General features: G+C 37.4%; 1 protein-coding gene across 1 annotated transcript in view; it reads left to right on the top strand.

Annotated features, from left to right (window-relative positions):
- Positions 1 to 16780, top strand: part of EIF5B (eukaryotic translation initiation factor 5B) — a 59330-nt gene that overhangs the window by 17367 nt on the left and 25183 nt on the right. Inside the window, exons 2-6 of the mRNA XM_056116732.1 lie at positions 8861 to 8986; positions 9090 to 9174; positions 9830 to 10502; positions 12054 to 12271; positions 12760 to 12910. Coding sequence (XP_055972707.1) covers positions 8861 to 8986; positions 9090 to 9174; positions 9830 to 10502; positions 12054 to 12271; positions 12760 to 12910 — 1253 coding nt within the window. The remainder of the gene's footprint in view (positions 1 to 8860; positions 8987 to 9089; positions 9175 to 9829; positions 10503 to 12053; positions 12272 to 12759; positions 12911 to 16780) is intronic.

Genomic DNA, 16780 nt, shown 5'->3' with positions numbered 1-16780 from the left:
TGTTGCCTGAGCTTCATCTCTAGTCCTGGAATATTTGTTTTAAAGTTTTCCTGTATTCTAGAGTTAGTCCTTTTTCAGATACATCATTTGCAGATACTTCTCTTCCATTCTGTACATTCATTTTTCCCCATTACCTTCATATAGTTTATTTAAAATTTTTTTTTTTGCTTTAGTTTTTGATTTTTGTTTTTTGCATAGTCAAGTTTTGTAATGTTGATGAAGTCCACTTTTGGGGGGAGTACTGTACTCTAAATTTCAAGTCTTCAAACTCTGCCTAGTTTAAGCCTAAGGATTTTGATTTTTTTTCTAAAAATTTTCAATTTCAATGCTTTTTTTTGGTTCTTGACAATTTTGTCTGTTTTTTTTCCATACCTGACTGAATTTCCTTCCTTCCTTCCTTCCTTCATTCCTTCCTTCCTTCCTTCCTTCCCTCCCTCCCTCCCTCCCTCCCTCCCTCCCTCCTTTCTTTCTTTCTTTCTTTCTTTCTTTCTTTCTTTCTTTCTTTCTTTCTTTCTTTCTTTGTCATTCTGTCTTTCTCCATGAGATACAGTTTACAAAGCTTTCATGTTTGAGTTTCAGTCGTACAATGATCGAACACCCATCCCTCCACCAGTGCACATTCTCTACCACCAATGTCCCTAATATACCTCCCCTCCTTTCCAACCCACCCCCGCCTCCATGGCAGAAAATTTCCCCTGTTCTCGCTCTGTACTTTTGAACATTATGGCTTGCAATACAAATACAAAGAAGTTATCCCGTTTGGATTATTTGTTTTTCGCACACATCTTCCATCCTGAATGATTCTTCCAACCATCATTGTCTTAGTGATCCCTTATCTATTTCAGCTGCCTTCTTCAGCTCATGGGACAGGTTTCCAACTATGGCCCTTGTATCTACTGTCCTTGGGTATCAGTCTCATGTTACTTTATATACACCCCTCTGGGAGAGCCCAGCAACCTACCGAGAGTACTCTGCCCACATGGCAAAGCCTGGCAAGCTACCCATGGCATATTCAATATGCCAAAAGCAGTAACAAATCTCATATTGGAGGCGTTACTGGTGCCCACTTGAGCAAATCAATGAACAATGGAGGACAGTGTTCCAGTGCTACCTGGCTGAACTTAAGGCTTCCTGCTCTGTGCTCAGAGGTCTCATCTTGGAGGGTGGGGACCATATGGTACTGGGGATCAAACTTGGGTCAGCCACATGTAAGGAAAGTGCCTTACCTGCTATACTATCTCCCCTTGACTTGATTTTTGTGTAAATAGTATTTTAATTTAATTTGTATGTATATTTATTTAACTTCATCATTTGTTGAATAAAGCTATCTTTCTGACATTGAGTTGGTTTGTACCTTGTCAAAGATACTTACATGGGATCTGTTTTGGGGTTCTGTTCGATTGATCTCTGTACTCTCCTACCAGTACCGCATACTTTGGTTATTATACGGTATATTTAGTTTTGAAATCTGGTTTTGTTTTAGTCTGTCAAGTTCTTTTGGATTTCCATATGAAGATCAGAGTGATCTTGTCTATATTGGCTGTATTCCTCAAAATCCTCCTGGGGTTTTGATTGAAAGTGCCTTAATCTTTATATTTCATTTCTGAGAGAATTGTTTACTATGAATCTTAAAGCTTTTGAACTTACCATATCTCTTCATTTTATTTTTGTTATCTTGGGTTTGTTTTAACAGTATTTAAAATTTTTCAGTAAGTTATCCTTTTTATATATTAGATTCATACCAAATTATTTTATTTTTGTAATGATTACATATGTTATGGTATCCTTCAGGTTAAAAAAATACGAAATTATCAGAATTGGAGAAATAGTACTGGGTGTTTCCTTGCATGTGGCTGACTGCAGTTTGATCTCTGGCACTTTGTGTAGTCCCCTGAGTTCTGCCAGGTGTGGCCTTAAAACCAATAAATAAATAAGCAGGTATACAGAAAACACTTTAGAGTTCCTGTATATCATACCCAGTTTTCCTTATTTTTAACATCTTACACTGTGTTGTACATTTGCTGCAATGAAGGAAGATGTATATCTTGCTCTGATATTAACTTGCTTCTTTTTTCACAAATCAAAAATCACAAATCATCCTGTTATTCGTCGATTGCCTCGAGCAGGCCCCAGTAACGTCTCCTTCATCCTGGCCCTGAGGTTATATTCAAGGCTCTTTAGGAGAATGAGACCCATCATCGTTACTGGTATTTGGCATATTGGGTACGCCACGGGGAGTTTGCCAGACTCTGCCGTGTGGGCAGGCTACATTCCGTAGCCTGCCAGTTTGTCAAAGTAGGAATGAGGTGTTATAATAAGATGTTGTGCGGCTGCATTTGCGGCCGCACGGTTCCGGGAGCTGGTTTTTATAGTCTCTGAGTCTTGGCCGCTGATGGGATTACACGGCGCCAGGGGGCCAGTTGGTGGGTGTGACCCCCGCCCACTGGAATTTGGAGGATCTGGGTGGAGGATGCTCGACTCCAATCCGAGTAGACTTGGAGATCTCGGCCCCGAGATCTCAAATCTCCGACTGGCTTGTGCAGGACCGACCTCCGCTTCTTTTTTACTTTCTCATATTTATCCATACACAATAGCACATTATATTTTGTCATTTTTTTTTTCTGGCCTCCTGGTCTATACTAGTTCCTCAGATTATAGCATTTTCTGATGTTGTCATTGATACACCTGGTTGAGATGTGGTACTTGTTTTTAGGTTTTATTCTGTAAAGTTAACTTGTTTATTCTCTTTTCAGAGTGCTCTTTGGAAGCCACTGTGTGCTCTCCACACTTGGAAAGTTAAACATGAGGCATTTTTATCATTGGGACACTGCTATGTTTTCATTTGATTCAAGTGGACTCTTTTGATCTTTTACCTGTTTTACCAGTATTTAAATGTAACTTTTATTGAGTCTAAGCAGCTCTTTATTTTGGACGCAGTTCTTAATTTTCTCACTGTATGATTTATGTTTTCTTTTTCTTACCAGTATCCTTTTTAGGTCAGATTGTTAATTTTTTTTCTTTTGGGGGCCACATCTGGCAGTGCTTGGGGCTATTCCTGGTTCTGTGCAGAGGGTGGCCTGGGTGTGAGGGAGGCTAGGGGCTTGGAGGGTTGGGGGAGAGATGAACATGGTCTTTGTGATTCGAGGCTTGGACTAGAGCCTCTAGCCTGCAAAGAATGCTCAACCTATTGAAACCTATGTGAACCCTCTCTGTAGCTTGAGATGCTTTTTAATTTTACGTTAATATTTTTTCCTTTAATGGGGTCTTTTTTTTAAGTCTTTCATTTGGCAATATTTAAATTGCTGAACCGAGGATCAACAGATTTTGCATTTTAGGCTTTTTTCATATGAACTTACAGTTCTTTCAACACTAAATGTTGAAATAACTCCTCTTTAAAGAGATTTGCCTTGCTTTTTTGTTATAGAAAGAAGATAATGTTATTTGTGGGTTTGTTTCTAGCCTATTTTTGTTGTGCTGATCTAAGCTGCCTTTTTTTAACTAGTACTCCAGTCTTGAAATAGGGTGTAATGATTCTACCAGCATTTTCCACTTTTGTTATAGTGTTTACTATTCTGAGTTGTTAATCAGTTTATTAGTATCTATAAAATGGTTTGTGATAGTGTTTGATTTAAAATGCTTGAATTTACAAGGAATTGACTTAACACTATGAAGGCTTCAGTTCATGATATTGTTTAGATCTTGACCTCTATTTGCTCAGTTATTTGAATAGATGTTTGATTTTGTGAAATACATATTTTGTACTACTTGGTATGATCATATTTTATTTTTAACCTGTTGATGTTATTGCCTTGTCATATATATATATATATATTTAATGAATCTTGCATTCTGGAAGTGAATTGAACTTTTTTCCTGAAGGATTGAACTTTTGAAAATATTTTATAGAACTCACCACAGAGCTTCTGGAGGGAAATTTTAAGAAATAGTAATCTAGGGACCCAGGGAGCTTGGCCAGTATTAGAGCACATAGCATTTCTGAGGCCCTGAGTTAAATCTGAAATACTACTAGTTGTGATCTTGTTAGCCTCCAAATACTTTATAACTCGTGTGAGTACCAAATAGGCCTGCATTTACTGGGCTGAGCATCATTGGGTGCAATTATTTTTAAAATATTTTATTGCTTTATTAGTCTGTTCACATAATTTATTTCTTGATTCTTTGAGGGACCACCAGAGTCACACTTGGCAGTACTCAGGAAATCTGTAGTTTCTGTGGACTGAACCTGGTGCCCTGTGGTGTCAGACTTGTGCTCCAGCTCTTAGAGCTACTTCCCTAGCCTTGAACCTGTTTAGTAGTTTGTCTTGCTAGGAAGTGTGCCCGTTTTATCTAAGTTAGCCATTTCATTTGCATTGGGAATTTTGGCTCAACAGCACAGCCTATGCTCTGCATGTGTGGAACTCTGGGTTCAATTCCCTACACTGTATTATTATTATTATTAATAACAACAAATTACATTTTCAGGAGGAAAAGATAAGCTAGCAACAGGAAATAAAGCAAGGCTTCTAAAATCATTTAGTTAACATTTGGATAAAAAAAATTATCCTGGCCTAGGTTTAAATGAAATTATTAATGGAACTGGTTCTGTTATACATTGTTTACATTAATTTTGCAATTTCTAAGAACCTATACAATTTTGTGAGGGATTCTGATATATGTAAACCACATATTGACCAACAGTCTCATGTTTAGAACTGAAAAAATTGTTAAAGTTAAATATGACTTCACAGTTAAATATGACTAGTTAAAGATACTTAAGAAAACTTGTCTGTTTTGTTAAATGCTTACACATATCTTTTATTACCTCCATATTTTAGGGAGTAGGAAGGGTGTGTTCTAAAAACCATAAAGCAAAACTGGAGATGAATATAATTTTAAAGTAAAGAATAAATCTAGAAAACATTTTAGAATAAAGAATAAATTTAGAAAACAAAGGACTAAGGGTTATAGCAAGAATAATACTGCTTTGAGGAAGGAAAAAGTCTAGTGCAGTATTTCTCAACCTTTTCTGATGGTGGTCCACTTTCTCCATCTTTCCTTCCTGTGGCTGCCCTTTCCTACTGCTATCTTGTCTACACCCCAATTTGGAATAGCCCTGGCTCCCACAAGAGGCCATATGATGGCTCCCCGTTGAGAAAGAGAAATAAGAAAATATTTTCACAGATTCTTCAAAGTTTTGAAAACTGTAAATCAGCATGGCTGGGTTTTAAGAGTTGAGTCTGTTTGTTGAGATCTTAAAGCTGCTGTTTGTTGTTGGTAGGTATAGCATATAGACTGAAAATGGTGGACTTGAAGTTGAAAACCACTGTTGTAGATTACTGACATTTTGTAACTATGAGTAAATTTTTCAAATATCATTATTTCCCTTTTTTTAGGAAGACAGTACAGTATGGTGTCAGTTTGGGGCTTATTCCTGGTATGTTACGTTAGCTGGGTGGCCTTTTAGAAATTACTTTTGACTTCATACATTTGTATGAGGATTAATGGCATATTGTATTTAGCATTTGGTCAGCACATTGCCAGATAGATATACACACTTGTTTCTATTTATTTATTTATTTATTTATTTTATTAGTGAAACACCACGAGGTACAGTTGTAGATTTACAAATTTTTGTGCTTGGGTTTCAGTTATACAATGATCAAACACCCATCCCTCTACCAGTGCCCATTTTCCACCACCACTGTCCCAGTATCCCTCCCACCCCCCCATCCCCCCACTCCACCCTGCCTCTGTGGCAGGGCATTACACACTTGTTTTTAAATGGTCTTTCATTATTTCCCAGAAATCAGTAATAGACTTTATGGCATACAAATGTCCTGTATTGTCGAAATGTTTGGTGGTGAATATCTGAAAGTGTAGCCCATCACAAGAAGCTTTTTAAAAACCTTTTTAAGACAAGAACGTTTACTTTCATTCTTTTTCATAGAACAGAGATAGCTGGAAGCCAGCAGGTCAGGTCCCCACAAGGATGGGCAGTGTCAGAACTTTGCTCTAATGTACACCTGGGAGGATGCTCGTACTCCGCTTCTCCAAATTCGGGCACAGCTACTACATTTGTTTGATGCCCCTTTGAAGGTACATCCCAGATGCACTCAGTACAGTTCTGAGGGCAGCAGGAATAGCACCTTTTCTTGAAGGAGGCACATTTGCGGTCTTTGCATTTGAATCAGGGCAGGATCAGACACTGCCACTGCTGCAGAAACAGTGTGGTCCATTTGGCAGTGTGGTGGGGTGCAAGGCTGGTCGGTGGAGGTGGTGAGGATGCACTTGGCAGGGAAGAAGGTCTGATCTAAAAACTATTTTGAATGGATGAATATAGTTTAGATTGAAGTTTGGCAAGTTTTAGAGATGAGGTGCCAGGCTTCAATCATTAACCACCTCCTCGTCTTTCCTTCCTTCAGAAGCTGCTGTAGAGTGAAATGCTGGCAGAGGCACTTGGAGATACTGGTTGCTGATGCTGGGCCAGACTTAGATTCCTGTTACTTGATGAAACCAGGGAATTATGTTTGCTTCTTCTCATGTTTTCTGTAGACTCCTAATTACTTAAGTGTTACTGTTTGATTTCTTTAATATTATTTTGACTCATGTCATCTTGTCTGCTGCTGTTGCAAATCAGTTGTTCATTGTTTTTAAGTTGAACTGTCTTTACAGTTAACAAAATCAGGCCTTTGTTAATTTGTCTTCCTAATTAATTGGGATTCTGCTACCAGAAAGAGCTTTCTGAATAGTGACTTTGATGTGAGTAGGATTAAGACTTCTTTTGCACTGTGGAATGAGAACTTGAGGGTTCAAATTTCATTTTTCCCTTGTGTGATTTTGGTCAAATTCTCTGTACCTCAGTTTCTTTATGTGTAAAATGATGAAGATAATAGTGTTCAAATCTGACTCAGTCACAAAGAAAAATTGCTAAAAATACGGTACTCTTAGGGCTGGAGCAATAGCACAATGGGTAGGGAGTTTACTGTGCACACAACCGACCTGGCCGACCTGAGTTCGATTCCTCTACCCCTCTCGGAGAGCCTGGCAAGCTACCCCGCACGGCAAAGCCGACAAGCTACCCTTGACGTATTCGATATGCCAAACACAGTAACAATCGCCACAGTGGAGACATTACTGGACCCGCTCGAGTGAATCAATGAACAGCGGGAGGACAGTGCAGTGCTACAGTGCTATGGTACTCGGGTGGGGGGGGTTTGCTTTTTGGATCATACCCAGTGATTTCCAGGTACTTCTGGCTCTGCACTCAGGAATTACCCCTGACAGTCTTCTGGGGACTGTATGGGATGCTGAGGATGGAACCCAGATCAGCTGTGTGCAAGGCAAATGCTCTACCTGCTATGCTATTGCTCTGGCCTCAAAATACAGTGTTTGGTGCCTCCTAGTTCTTAGTTTCTCACATCCCCAGATCTCAAGAAATTTATAACACGTAAAAATCTCAGTTTATTCAGCCATCCTTCTATGCATTCTCCTGAGGTACCCTGCACTTCATTTTTTGTAAGTTTTTAGAAATTTTTTTTTTAACTTGTGTATTTGATACTCAACTTCCTTTTCCTGACTAAGTCTTCCAGTTCCTCCTTAAGATTTTTATAGGCTTTTCTGCCGGTGTCTGATTTTCTTAGGAACTCACTTCCACTGTAGTTTATTTTTCTGTAATTCTCCTAAGAACAGTAAAACGTATAACAACAGGAACATTTCAGTTTTCACAAATTATTTATAAAAGCACTAAATTACTTTGTACTTCTTAACATTTGCAATTTCTGGGTGATTGGCTTGCCATCTTATTTAACTAATTTCATTGAAGATACCTACTCAACTCTTTAACGTTAAATACATTTATCATATAGTTATTTCTCTTTAGAATTTCTTGTGAAATTGTCTTTAAAACAAGGTGATACAACAAGGTTTCTCTTAGTGAGGGCCATCGTGTGCTATGGCTTTCTTTTCTTACTGTATCATTCATTTGAATCTACTACTTTTTAAGGTTAACCGCCTTACTATTCTGTGTTTTACCCAAAACTTAATTTTGTTCACATCAAGAAATATTGGCAGGTGAGGACAGTTTAATCCAGGATGGAGCCAGACATTAAACCAAATAGAAAAGATTGAGTAGGTTTGTTTCTGGATTTTGCAGTATTTAGTGAACCATTATTTATTAATTCATTTATAATTTGGATATGTATCAGTCATCTTTTGCCCAGACTTTGTAAATTGTAAATAAAATAATAGAGTAGATTACAAATGTTTCTGCAAACTTTAAAATTTCCTGTATTTCAAGTACAAATACCTAAGTGTTGGGGCTGGAGTGGATAGGGCATTTGCCTTGCATGCGGCCAACCCAGGTTCAATTCCCAGCATCCCATACGGTCCCCCGAGCACTGCCAGAAGTAATTCCTGACTGCAGAGCCAGGAGTAACTCCTGTGCATCACCAGGTGTGACCCAAAAAGAAAAAAAAAAACAAAACCTAAATGTTTAAATATATAAGTGGTAACTAAATATTTGTTAGTTGTAGTTAGGTAATATGGCTTTTATTTTAAGTTATTTCCCTTTTATAAATTCTGTTGGACACACATCCCAAAACTTAGGTATCATCAATAATAATTTCCTTAATTTGATCATGTTTCATTCTTGGAGTTCTTCATTAATGCTCCTTTGAGTTTTACTGAAACATATTGGGGATTGAAAGGTAGATACGAAGAATTGTAATGAAGAATCTTGCCAAATAATTTTTCTTGGTGGACTTCAATTCATGAAAAAGACAAATTATTGAAAAAAATACTCTAAGGTAGAATGAGATTATTTTGCTCCTGAGTAACCCTTAGTTTTTCTTTTTTATTTAAGTGCTAAGGATGACATTGATCTCGATGCTTTGGCTGCAGAAATAGAAGGAGCTGGTGCTACTAAAGAACAGGAACCTCAAAAGTCAAAGGGGAAAAAGAAAAAGGAGAAAAAAAGACAAGACTTTGAGTAAGTATATTTTAAATACAGTTGATTTTTTAATTACCTTTGGTACTGGATTCACGTGCTAAATTAATTCATGCCTCAAAAAATATTTTTAATTCTTTCTTAGTGAAGATGATATACTGAAAGAACTGGAAGAATTGTCTTGGGAAGCTCAAGGCATAAAAGTTGACAAAGAAACTGCTGCAGTAAAGGTGAAAGACTTCTTTCTTTATTCCACATACATGACTTACCAGTGCCAATTTTAGGGATCTCTTTTGGGAACCTTTTGAGCAATGTTAACAGTTAATTAAAAGTTTATAAATTTTCATGTCAAGAGTGGAAAGTTACTTACAAATATAGAATATTTATAAAAACTTCTTGAAAGTTTTGTTTTCAGTGGTTTATTTGGGAATCTTAAGTGTAGCTGGTGGTAGGTTGCTAAGTATAAAATTGATTCATTTGGAGATACATTTTCCATTTCCACTTAGAATTTCTATATGATTTATTTTGCATCTTTAAAGTAATGTATCTGGATAAGCCTTAAAGTAATGGGAAAAGGGTAGGTGTTTTTCTTTTCATTTAACCTTTATGCATTTTTGCCATTTGAAGAAGGTAGGTAAATGTGTACTGATATTTAAAAACTTTACATTATTTGGATTCTGAAATGTACCATAACTCTTAAATGTATCTGAGACTTGGGCTAGCTTCTGGCCCTTGGTTGAGTTTTAAGTTGTTATAAAAATTTAAAAATCATATTGAATAAATTTTCTTATGTGTAGTTAATGAAGTATGTGAATCTGATGAGTCTAGATTGTTTTAAAAAATGAAATAGATTCTCTTAGTATCTAATGATGGCCATTTTTCCAGACAACCGAGAATAATGAAGAGGAACCCACCTCAAAACAAGATAAGAAAAAGAAAGGACAGAAAAGCAAAAAGCAAAGTTTTGATGATGATAGTGAAGAATTGGAAGATAAAGATTCAAAATCAAAGAAGACTGCAAAGCTAAAAGTGGAAGTGTATTCTGGAAGTGATGATGAGGATGATTTTAATAAACTTTCTAAAAAAGCTAAAGGGAAAGCTCAGAAATCTAATAAAAAATGCGATGGATCGGAAGAAGATGAAGATAACAGTAAAAGAACTAAAGAACGTTCCAGAGTAGATTCTTCAGGTGAAAGTGGTGATGAATCAGATGAAGTTTTGCAGTCTAGAAAAGGACAGAAAAAAAATCAAAAAAACAAGGCAGGTCCTAATGTAGAGAGTGGGAATGAAGATGATGACTCTTCCTTCAAAATTAAAACAGTGGCCCAAAAGAAGGCAGAAAAGAAAGAGCGTGAGAGGAAAAAGCGAGACGAAGAGAAGGCAAAACTGCGGAAGCTTAAAGAAAAAGAAGAGTTAGAAACTGGCAAAAAGGATCAAAATAAACAAAAAGATTCTCAAAAAAGATCAGAAGAGGAACCTGTTAAACCCAAAGTGTCTCTTGATACTGGAGCAACCCTGGTCTCTGAAGAGAAAGGAGAGACTCCCACAGCTGCTGAAGGTTGGTAATAATATAAGGAAAGGGGTGAAAACCATCGATTCATATTTAGTTTGTTTAAACATTACAGTGTCATCATGATGATGATGATAGCCCCAAGGTAATTTCGATATTGGTTAAAAAGGTGCCAATTTGTAAGAGGTCCTTTGAAAGCTATAGCTGAATAGTGTTGGCACTTTTGCTCATTGAATAGTCTTTGAATTGATGGACATTGTTCATATCAAAGAGGTATCATCTTGTGAATCTTAAATGGTTTGTGCAAAGTCAAAAGATTTTTAGTCACTTTAGGCTATGAAAGAGTCTTTTTGCTCTTGATAGAAGAAATTGTCTAATGAAAGTTTTGTTTTTTCTTTTGACAACTCTGTTAAATTAAAATTCTATTTTAAAACTCCATTTCAAACTGAAAAACATGCTAAAATTAGTGTTTTTTCTCAAAATATAGTGAGTCATATTTCTGAGCCAGAACCAATTGCCTAAACGCTTTTAAATTAAATTCCTTACTCATAATTTTTAAAAAGGCCACATGATTTACCTTTTTTGGGGGGGTCTGGGGGTGCGCCACACCTGGTGGTGCTCAGGGCTTACTTATGGCTCTCTGCTCTAGGATCCTGGTGAGCTTGGGGGATCATATGGGTTACCAGGGATTAAACCTGGTTCTGCTGCCACCTGATTTACATTAGACTGGAAGACATTTAATTGAAAAATTGATATAACTTTGGGTATTTTTATTTTCAGATATCTTTTTTATTTTTTTATTTGGGGGCACTGGTTGTACTCAGGGCTTATTTCTGGCTCTGCAGTCAGTTGTCACACCTGGTAGGGTCTGGCTAGGCGTATGGCCTACCCACTGTACTATCGCTCTGACTGTATTATCAGGTATCTTTGAGAGAAGCATGAAAGTTTAATTCTTTAGTGGGATGCTGTAAAGTTTTTGAGTGTAATTTTATTTTTGTAAAAAAGATATCATTTTTGGGCTGGAGCAGTAGCACAGCGGGTAGGGCGTTTGCCTTGCACGGGGCCAACCTGGGTTCGATTCCCATCATCCCATATAGTCCCCTGAGCACGGCCAGGGGTGATTCCTGAGTGCAGAGCCAGGAGTAACCCCTGTGCATCGCCAGGCGTGATCCAAAAAGCAAGGAAAAAAAAAAGATATCATTTTTATTACTTTGTGAAATCATAAAAATTTAGGGCTGAATGTCAGATGTCATAATTAAGTGATAGATAACAGTATTTTTCCTACTGACAGTATCCTCTTGCATTCTTAAGGACAACTCGGGGCAGTCCCAGTTTTGTAGATTTCTCAGAATCCCAAACTGGTTATTTTAAGCTCTTTTTGGTTCTCAAGTGCATAGTGCACAAGTATTCAGAATACCTTGATGCCTGGAGTTGCTAGCTTGTTGACATAAGCTGTGTCCCATTATGGTTCTTGAATTCTGGAGTTAATTGTTGCCATAGGAAGCATGAAAGGGAAGCGCCTTACCTCCCGTACTCTCTTTCCAATCATAGTAGGAAGTAACTTTTTACAAATTCTTGTTATATTACTCTTTTTGGTAGATGAAAATGAAGGGGACAAAAAAAAAAAAGACAAGAAGAAAAAAAAAGGAGAGAAGGAAGAAAAAGAAAAGGAGAAGAAGAAAGGACCTAGCAAAGCCACAGTTAAAGCTATGCAAGAAGCTCTGGCTAAGCTTAAAGAAGAAGAAGAAAGGCAGAAAAGAGAGGAGGAAGAAAGGATAAAAAGGCTTGAAGAATTAGAAGCCAAGCGCAAAGAAGAGGTATGTCTTAGTTATTTTGACATTGTGTCTAACCTAAAATTTCTGTAAAATAGTTACAAACCAAAACATTGTTCTAACAAAATATGATGGGGATGAAGTGCTGGATTTAAAGTGCTTAACTTGGATCCCCTGATCCTCCATTTGAATCCCTAGAGCACTGTTAGGGGTCATTCCTGAGTCCAATACCCAGTAATAGCCCCCTTGGATCACGGATATTACCCACTACCCATTACTTACTGTTATTAAGTAAAATAAGATGAAGAGGTACAGAAAATTCTCTTTTTTATTGAGTTTAAGAAAGTAGTTGTCTGTGTGTCTGACATTGCCAACATATAGTTTAATATACGAATTAATCTTACACGGAACATTTACAATATTTTTATTTGATATCTCTTAAAACTTTGCTTTTATTTGAAATTCTGGGTTGATACTTAAATTTTCTAATTCAGTTAGCTAATACAATTTTCATCTGACATGTTGATTTGTAGGAAAGATTGGAACAAGAAAAAAGGGAAAGGAAAAAACAAAAGGAAAAAGAAAGAAAAGAACGCTTGAAAAAAGAAGGGAAACTTTTAACTAAATCACAGAGAGAAGCCAGAGCCAGAGCTGAAGCTACCCTAAAACTTCTGCAAGCTCAAGGTAATTTTGCCCTGCCGCCCCCAGGGGTCTCTCTCTGTCTCTCTCTGTCTCTCTCTGTCTCTCTCTCTCTCTCTCTCTCTCTCTCTCTCTCATTGTTATTTTAGCTGTAACCTGACTTGATTTACTCACAGCAATTCTTCGGGAGATCCTGTGGTGCCAGGATTAAGTCTGGGCTTCTTGGGTGCAAAGCTTGTGCTTCAGTTCTTTCAGTCATCCCCTAGCCCTAGCAGCGCAGTCAGACACTTTCAAGCTAAAGTGTTTCTTAAGAAGTTATAGCTCTGTTGTGGTCAGAAGGATAATCAGGATTCTTATAAGCATGGTATGAAAAAGCACATAACAGTTGGGATAATTTAAGAAATGATTGCTGTGATACAAAATATATATAAATGATAATAAGTCTGTTTATTTTCCCCAATCAAAAGTAGAGATTGTAATAAAATTGGTACCAACTAGTTTCAGCAGTTAAAAGCATTTACCACATTTGTCCCCCTCCACTTAGTTTTCTTTCTTGGAGTATTTTAAGGTTAATTAAGACACCATTTTATTTTGATTATATTTATTTTACTTTATCACTTAAAGAAGCAGAGTGTTAGTACATATTACATTCAGTTTTCATAGGATTGTCTGATTTTATGTTCATGTTTTATTTTTTACTTGGCTCCAAAATCTTTTCATAATTGAGTTTTTTTAAATCACCATCAAAATAGAGTTACACATTGCATTTAGTTGATATATCTGTATCTTTATACCGGTATTTGTTTATTGAAGATAAAATTTCTTATGTTCTGGATTTAATTACATTCTGCTGATAGGCTAATGTACTTTTTTATCTTAATCCTTCGTGATTTCTTAGATCTTGCATGGTATCAGGTACTTCATATTACTTCATGCCAGGATGCATATGATCTAATTTTCTTCTTGTGATGCCAAGGTTGATATATTGATATATTAAGTAGGTCTAAATATATATTATGTATATATATTTAATAGGAGACCCAAGTTTGAACCCTGGTGTGTAAACTCAAAAAAGACAGCACAGCGGTGGCGGCTCTGTCTCTTCCGCCGCCCACGTTTGGTAGTCTCACGCTGCTTCCCCCACCCCCGGAACATCGATGGTGATGGGCAGGCGAAGGAAGGAAATGAGGGCCCAATTGGTTGGTCTTCGTTGCAGTTTATTCCAATCCCCTCTCAATCCACTCCTGTCTCTGTTCTCTGCCTCCTCTGCTTCTTCCTCCCCCATGCTACTTCATTCTCCTTCTCGATCTCCCTTCATCCTCCTTTTCTGGAGTCTGGATTCTGATCCTGATCCTCTCAGCCCACTCTTATAGTCTAGTTAAATCCCCAAGCATGAGGGGTTGGGGTAACAATTACACATAGGTGCAATCACAATCAATAGGGGTAGAATTCTTTCCCTCGGGGACATCCGCTCCTAGGACACATCCTCATTATCAGATCAATCCACCCTAGAGCAGAATCCCCTGGGTGTGTTTCTCCTCTCCTTGTCCAACGAACATATAAGCATATATAATATAAATCATTTTGTATGGACAGAGTAAGAAATGTCTTAAACTTACAGAATTGCCCTCCTAGGGCCATCTCGATCTCAGACTACAGTGCTCAGGCCAGATAGTCTTTCCTACCCCTAGCAGGATCCTAGTCTCGTTGTTACTTTGGATCATGACAGCATTTGTCTATGATCAAACTCTTAACTTATAGTTAAGAATCGTGGCACTTTGGCCTGGCCTATTTCGATGCCAGGGTAGCTCGCCGCTTGCCCTGGGTCCATTCAGTTCCTCGTCGGGACCCTGCTTTTGGGGTGTTAGGAACTAAGGGCAACTGAGGCTTAAGTCGAGAAAGCAGATGCCTGGGAGTGAATAATATTCAAAGCCAATTAAATTCTAAGTTACAAAGCATAATATTAATGGTCTTCCTGTATCTATACAAAAAGGGCATTGCTTTAAAGCAAACTATTCATAAGACATAAGGAGAGGAGAAAGGCAATATTTCACTCATACATATAAAATCATAGATTTCTGAGGAATCTAACCTTACAGGTTAACAGAGTCTGATTAGGGGGAAAGCTGATTAACTGGTTGGGGAGGAGTGCATAGGGAAGAATTTACAGATAAATACAATGGAATGGAAGTGCCTCAGGAGCACTGTGATGGGTATAACCAGATAAACCTAAGCTCCTTGTGGAGAAAGGGAGAAATGACAAAGCAGTGTCATCCTACACCCTGGCATAGGGTGATCCCTGAACACCTCCAGGAACTATACCTGAATACAGAGCTGGAAGTACCCTCTAAGCATGGCTGGGTGTGACTCAAAAAATAAAAACGAAACAAAACCCAAAAAGCACTTAGCATCCATCTTATGACAGTCTTGGAAAAAATGGTGTCTCACATGGATGTGTCTTCCCCTAGTGTTTTCCCTTATTTTTTTTTTTTTTTTTTTTTTGCCCAAGAAATATATTCTTCTTGGTTCTCTATTACCTAAAAATAAAAGTAAACTTTTTCTCATGAAATACCAGTTATCTTTCCAGGTTACCTTGTTGGCTAAGAATAACTATCACATATATCATTTGGAGCAATATAGAGCTTATTCGTTGAGCTAAAAATGCATAAGTATCTATAGATATTTTCAGATACTTATTTAGAAATATGTAGCACATTGCTTCTCAGATGTTCTGTAGAATAAAGTTATGACTGCTTGCCCTTTTAAATAATTAGGATTGAACTCAGTTTAGATAAAGAACATCTTCAAGAGTTTGATTATAATTTCTTACTTTGAAGGGTAAATAGAATATTGAACACACAAATCTTGGTGCTGATTACATAAAAAGCATTTTACTAAATAATCCTTAACTAGAGGACTTTTCAGTTGATGGTTCTGTTGCATTTTTGGGTCCATTCAGATCAGTTTTTCCCGAGACCCCTGCTTTCATGAAGTAGTATTGGACGTGGAGAATTCTGGTACTCTGATAATGTCTGCATCATCGCCCAGCATTGTTGTACTTCATTGTGTTTGTTTATTATAGTTATCTTATCGGGCATAGCTATGATTTTACAGTTGTAACCAGTAGCATTTAAATATATATGTTCATAGCTTAAGTGATGATTCTTAAATTTTTAAGAACTATTAAAATCCCATATTAAAGTTTTACTCTTGCCTTTATTGTAAAATTTCTGCTCTTAGTGAGCACTGTAGCACTGTCATCCTGTTGTTCATCAATTTGCTCTGACCGGGCCCAGTAACTTTGCTGTGAAGGTGAGATACTCTCGGTAGCTTGCCGGGCTCTCCGAGAGGGACAGAGAAGTTGAACCTGGCTTGGCCAAGCTTGTCACACGCAAGGCAAACGCCCTACTGGTGTGCTATCACTCCAGCCCTTGGTGAGATAACTCACTAAACCAATAGGTTTAGTTTTATGAATGGAGAGGAAGGATTGTGAGAAAACAATTACATTAATAACTTTGTTTCTGTTGACATTGGCCATTAACTGTTTACTGAGGAAGATACATTCTCTTCAGACTCAGCAATATTATTTGCAAATTATGTGCCATTGGTTTGTTCTGTTTTAAATTGACATGATACTTTTTCATTTTAGGTAAGTCACTTTTTAATTGAGTCTTACTTATTTTTAATAGGGTTTTTTTTTTGAGTGGGGTGAGGGGAAGGTTTGGGCCACACCTGTCGGTGCTCAGGGCTTCCTCCTGTCTCTGTACTCAGGAATCACTTCTTGTGGTTCTCAGGTAGTTTTATTGGGTGCTGGGGTGCAAACCTGGCTTGACCTCTTGCAGGGCAAGCTCCCTATCCACTGTACTACTTTTTCCAGCTTATGAATATTTTTAATTTTTAATTTTGGGTTTTATG

This window comes from Sorex fumeus, unplaced genomic scaffold, assembly GCF_029834395.1.
Source record: "Sorex fumeus unplaced genomic scaffold, SorFum_2.1 ptg000033l, whole genome shotgun sequence".
NCBI lineage: Eukaryota > Metazoa > Chordata > Mammalia > Eulipotyphla > Soricidae > Sorex > Sorex fumeus.
Note: the sequence above shows the minus strand (reverse complement) of the source record. Positions and strands in the feature narration are given on the sequence as shown.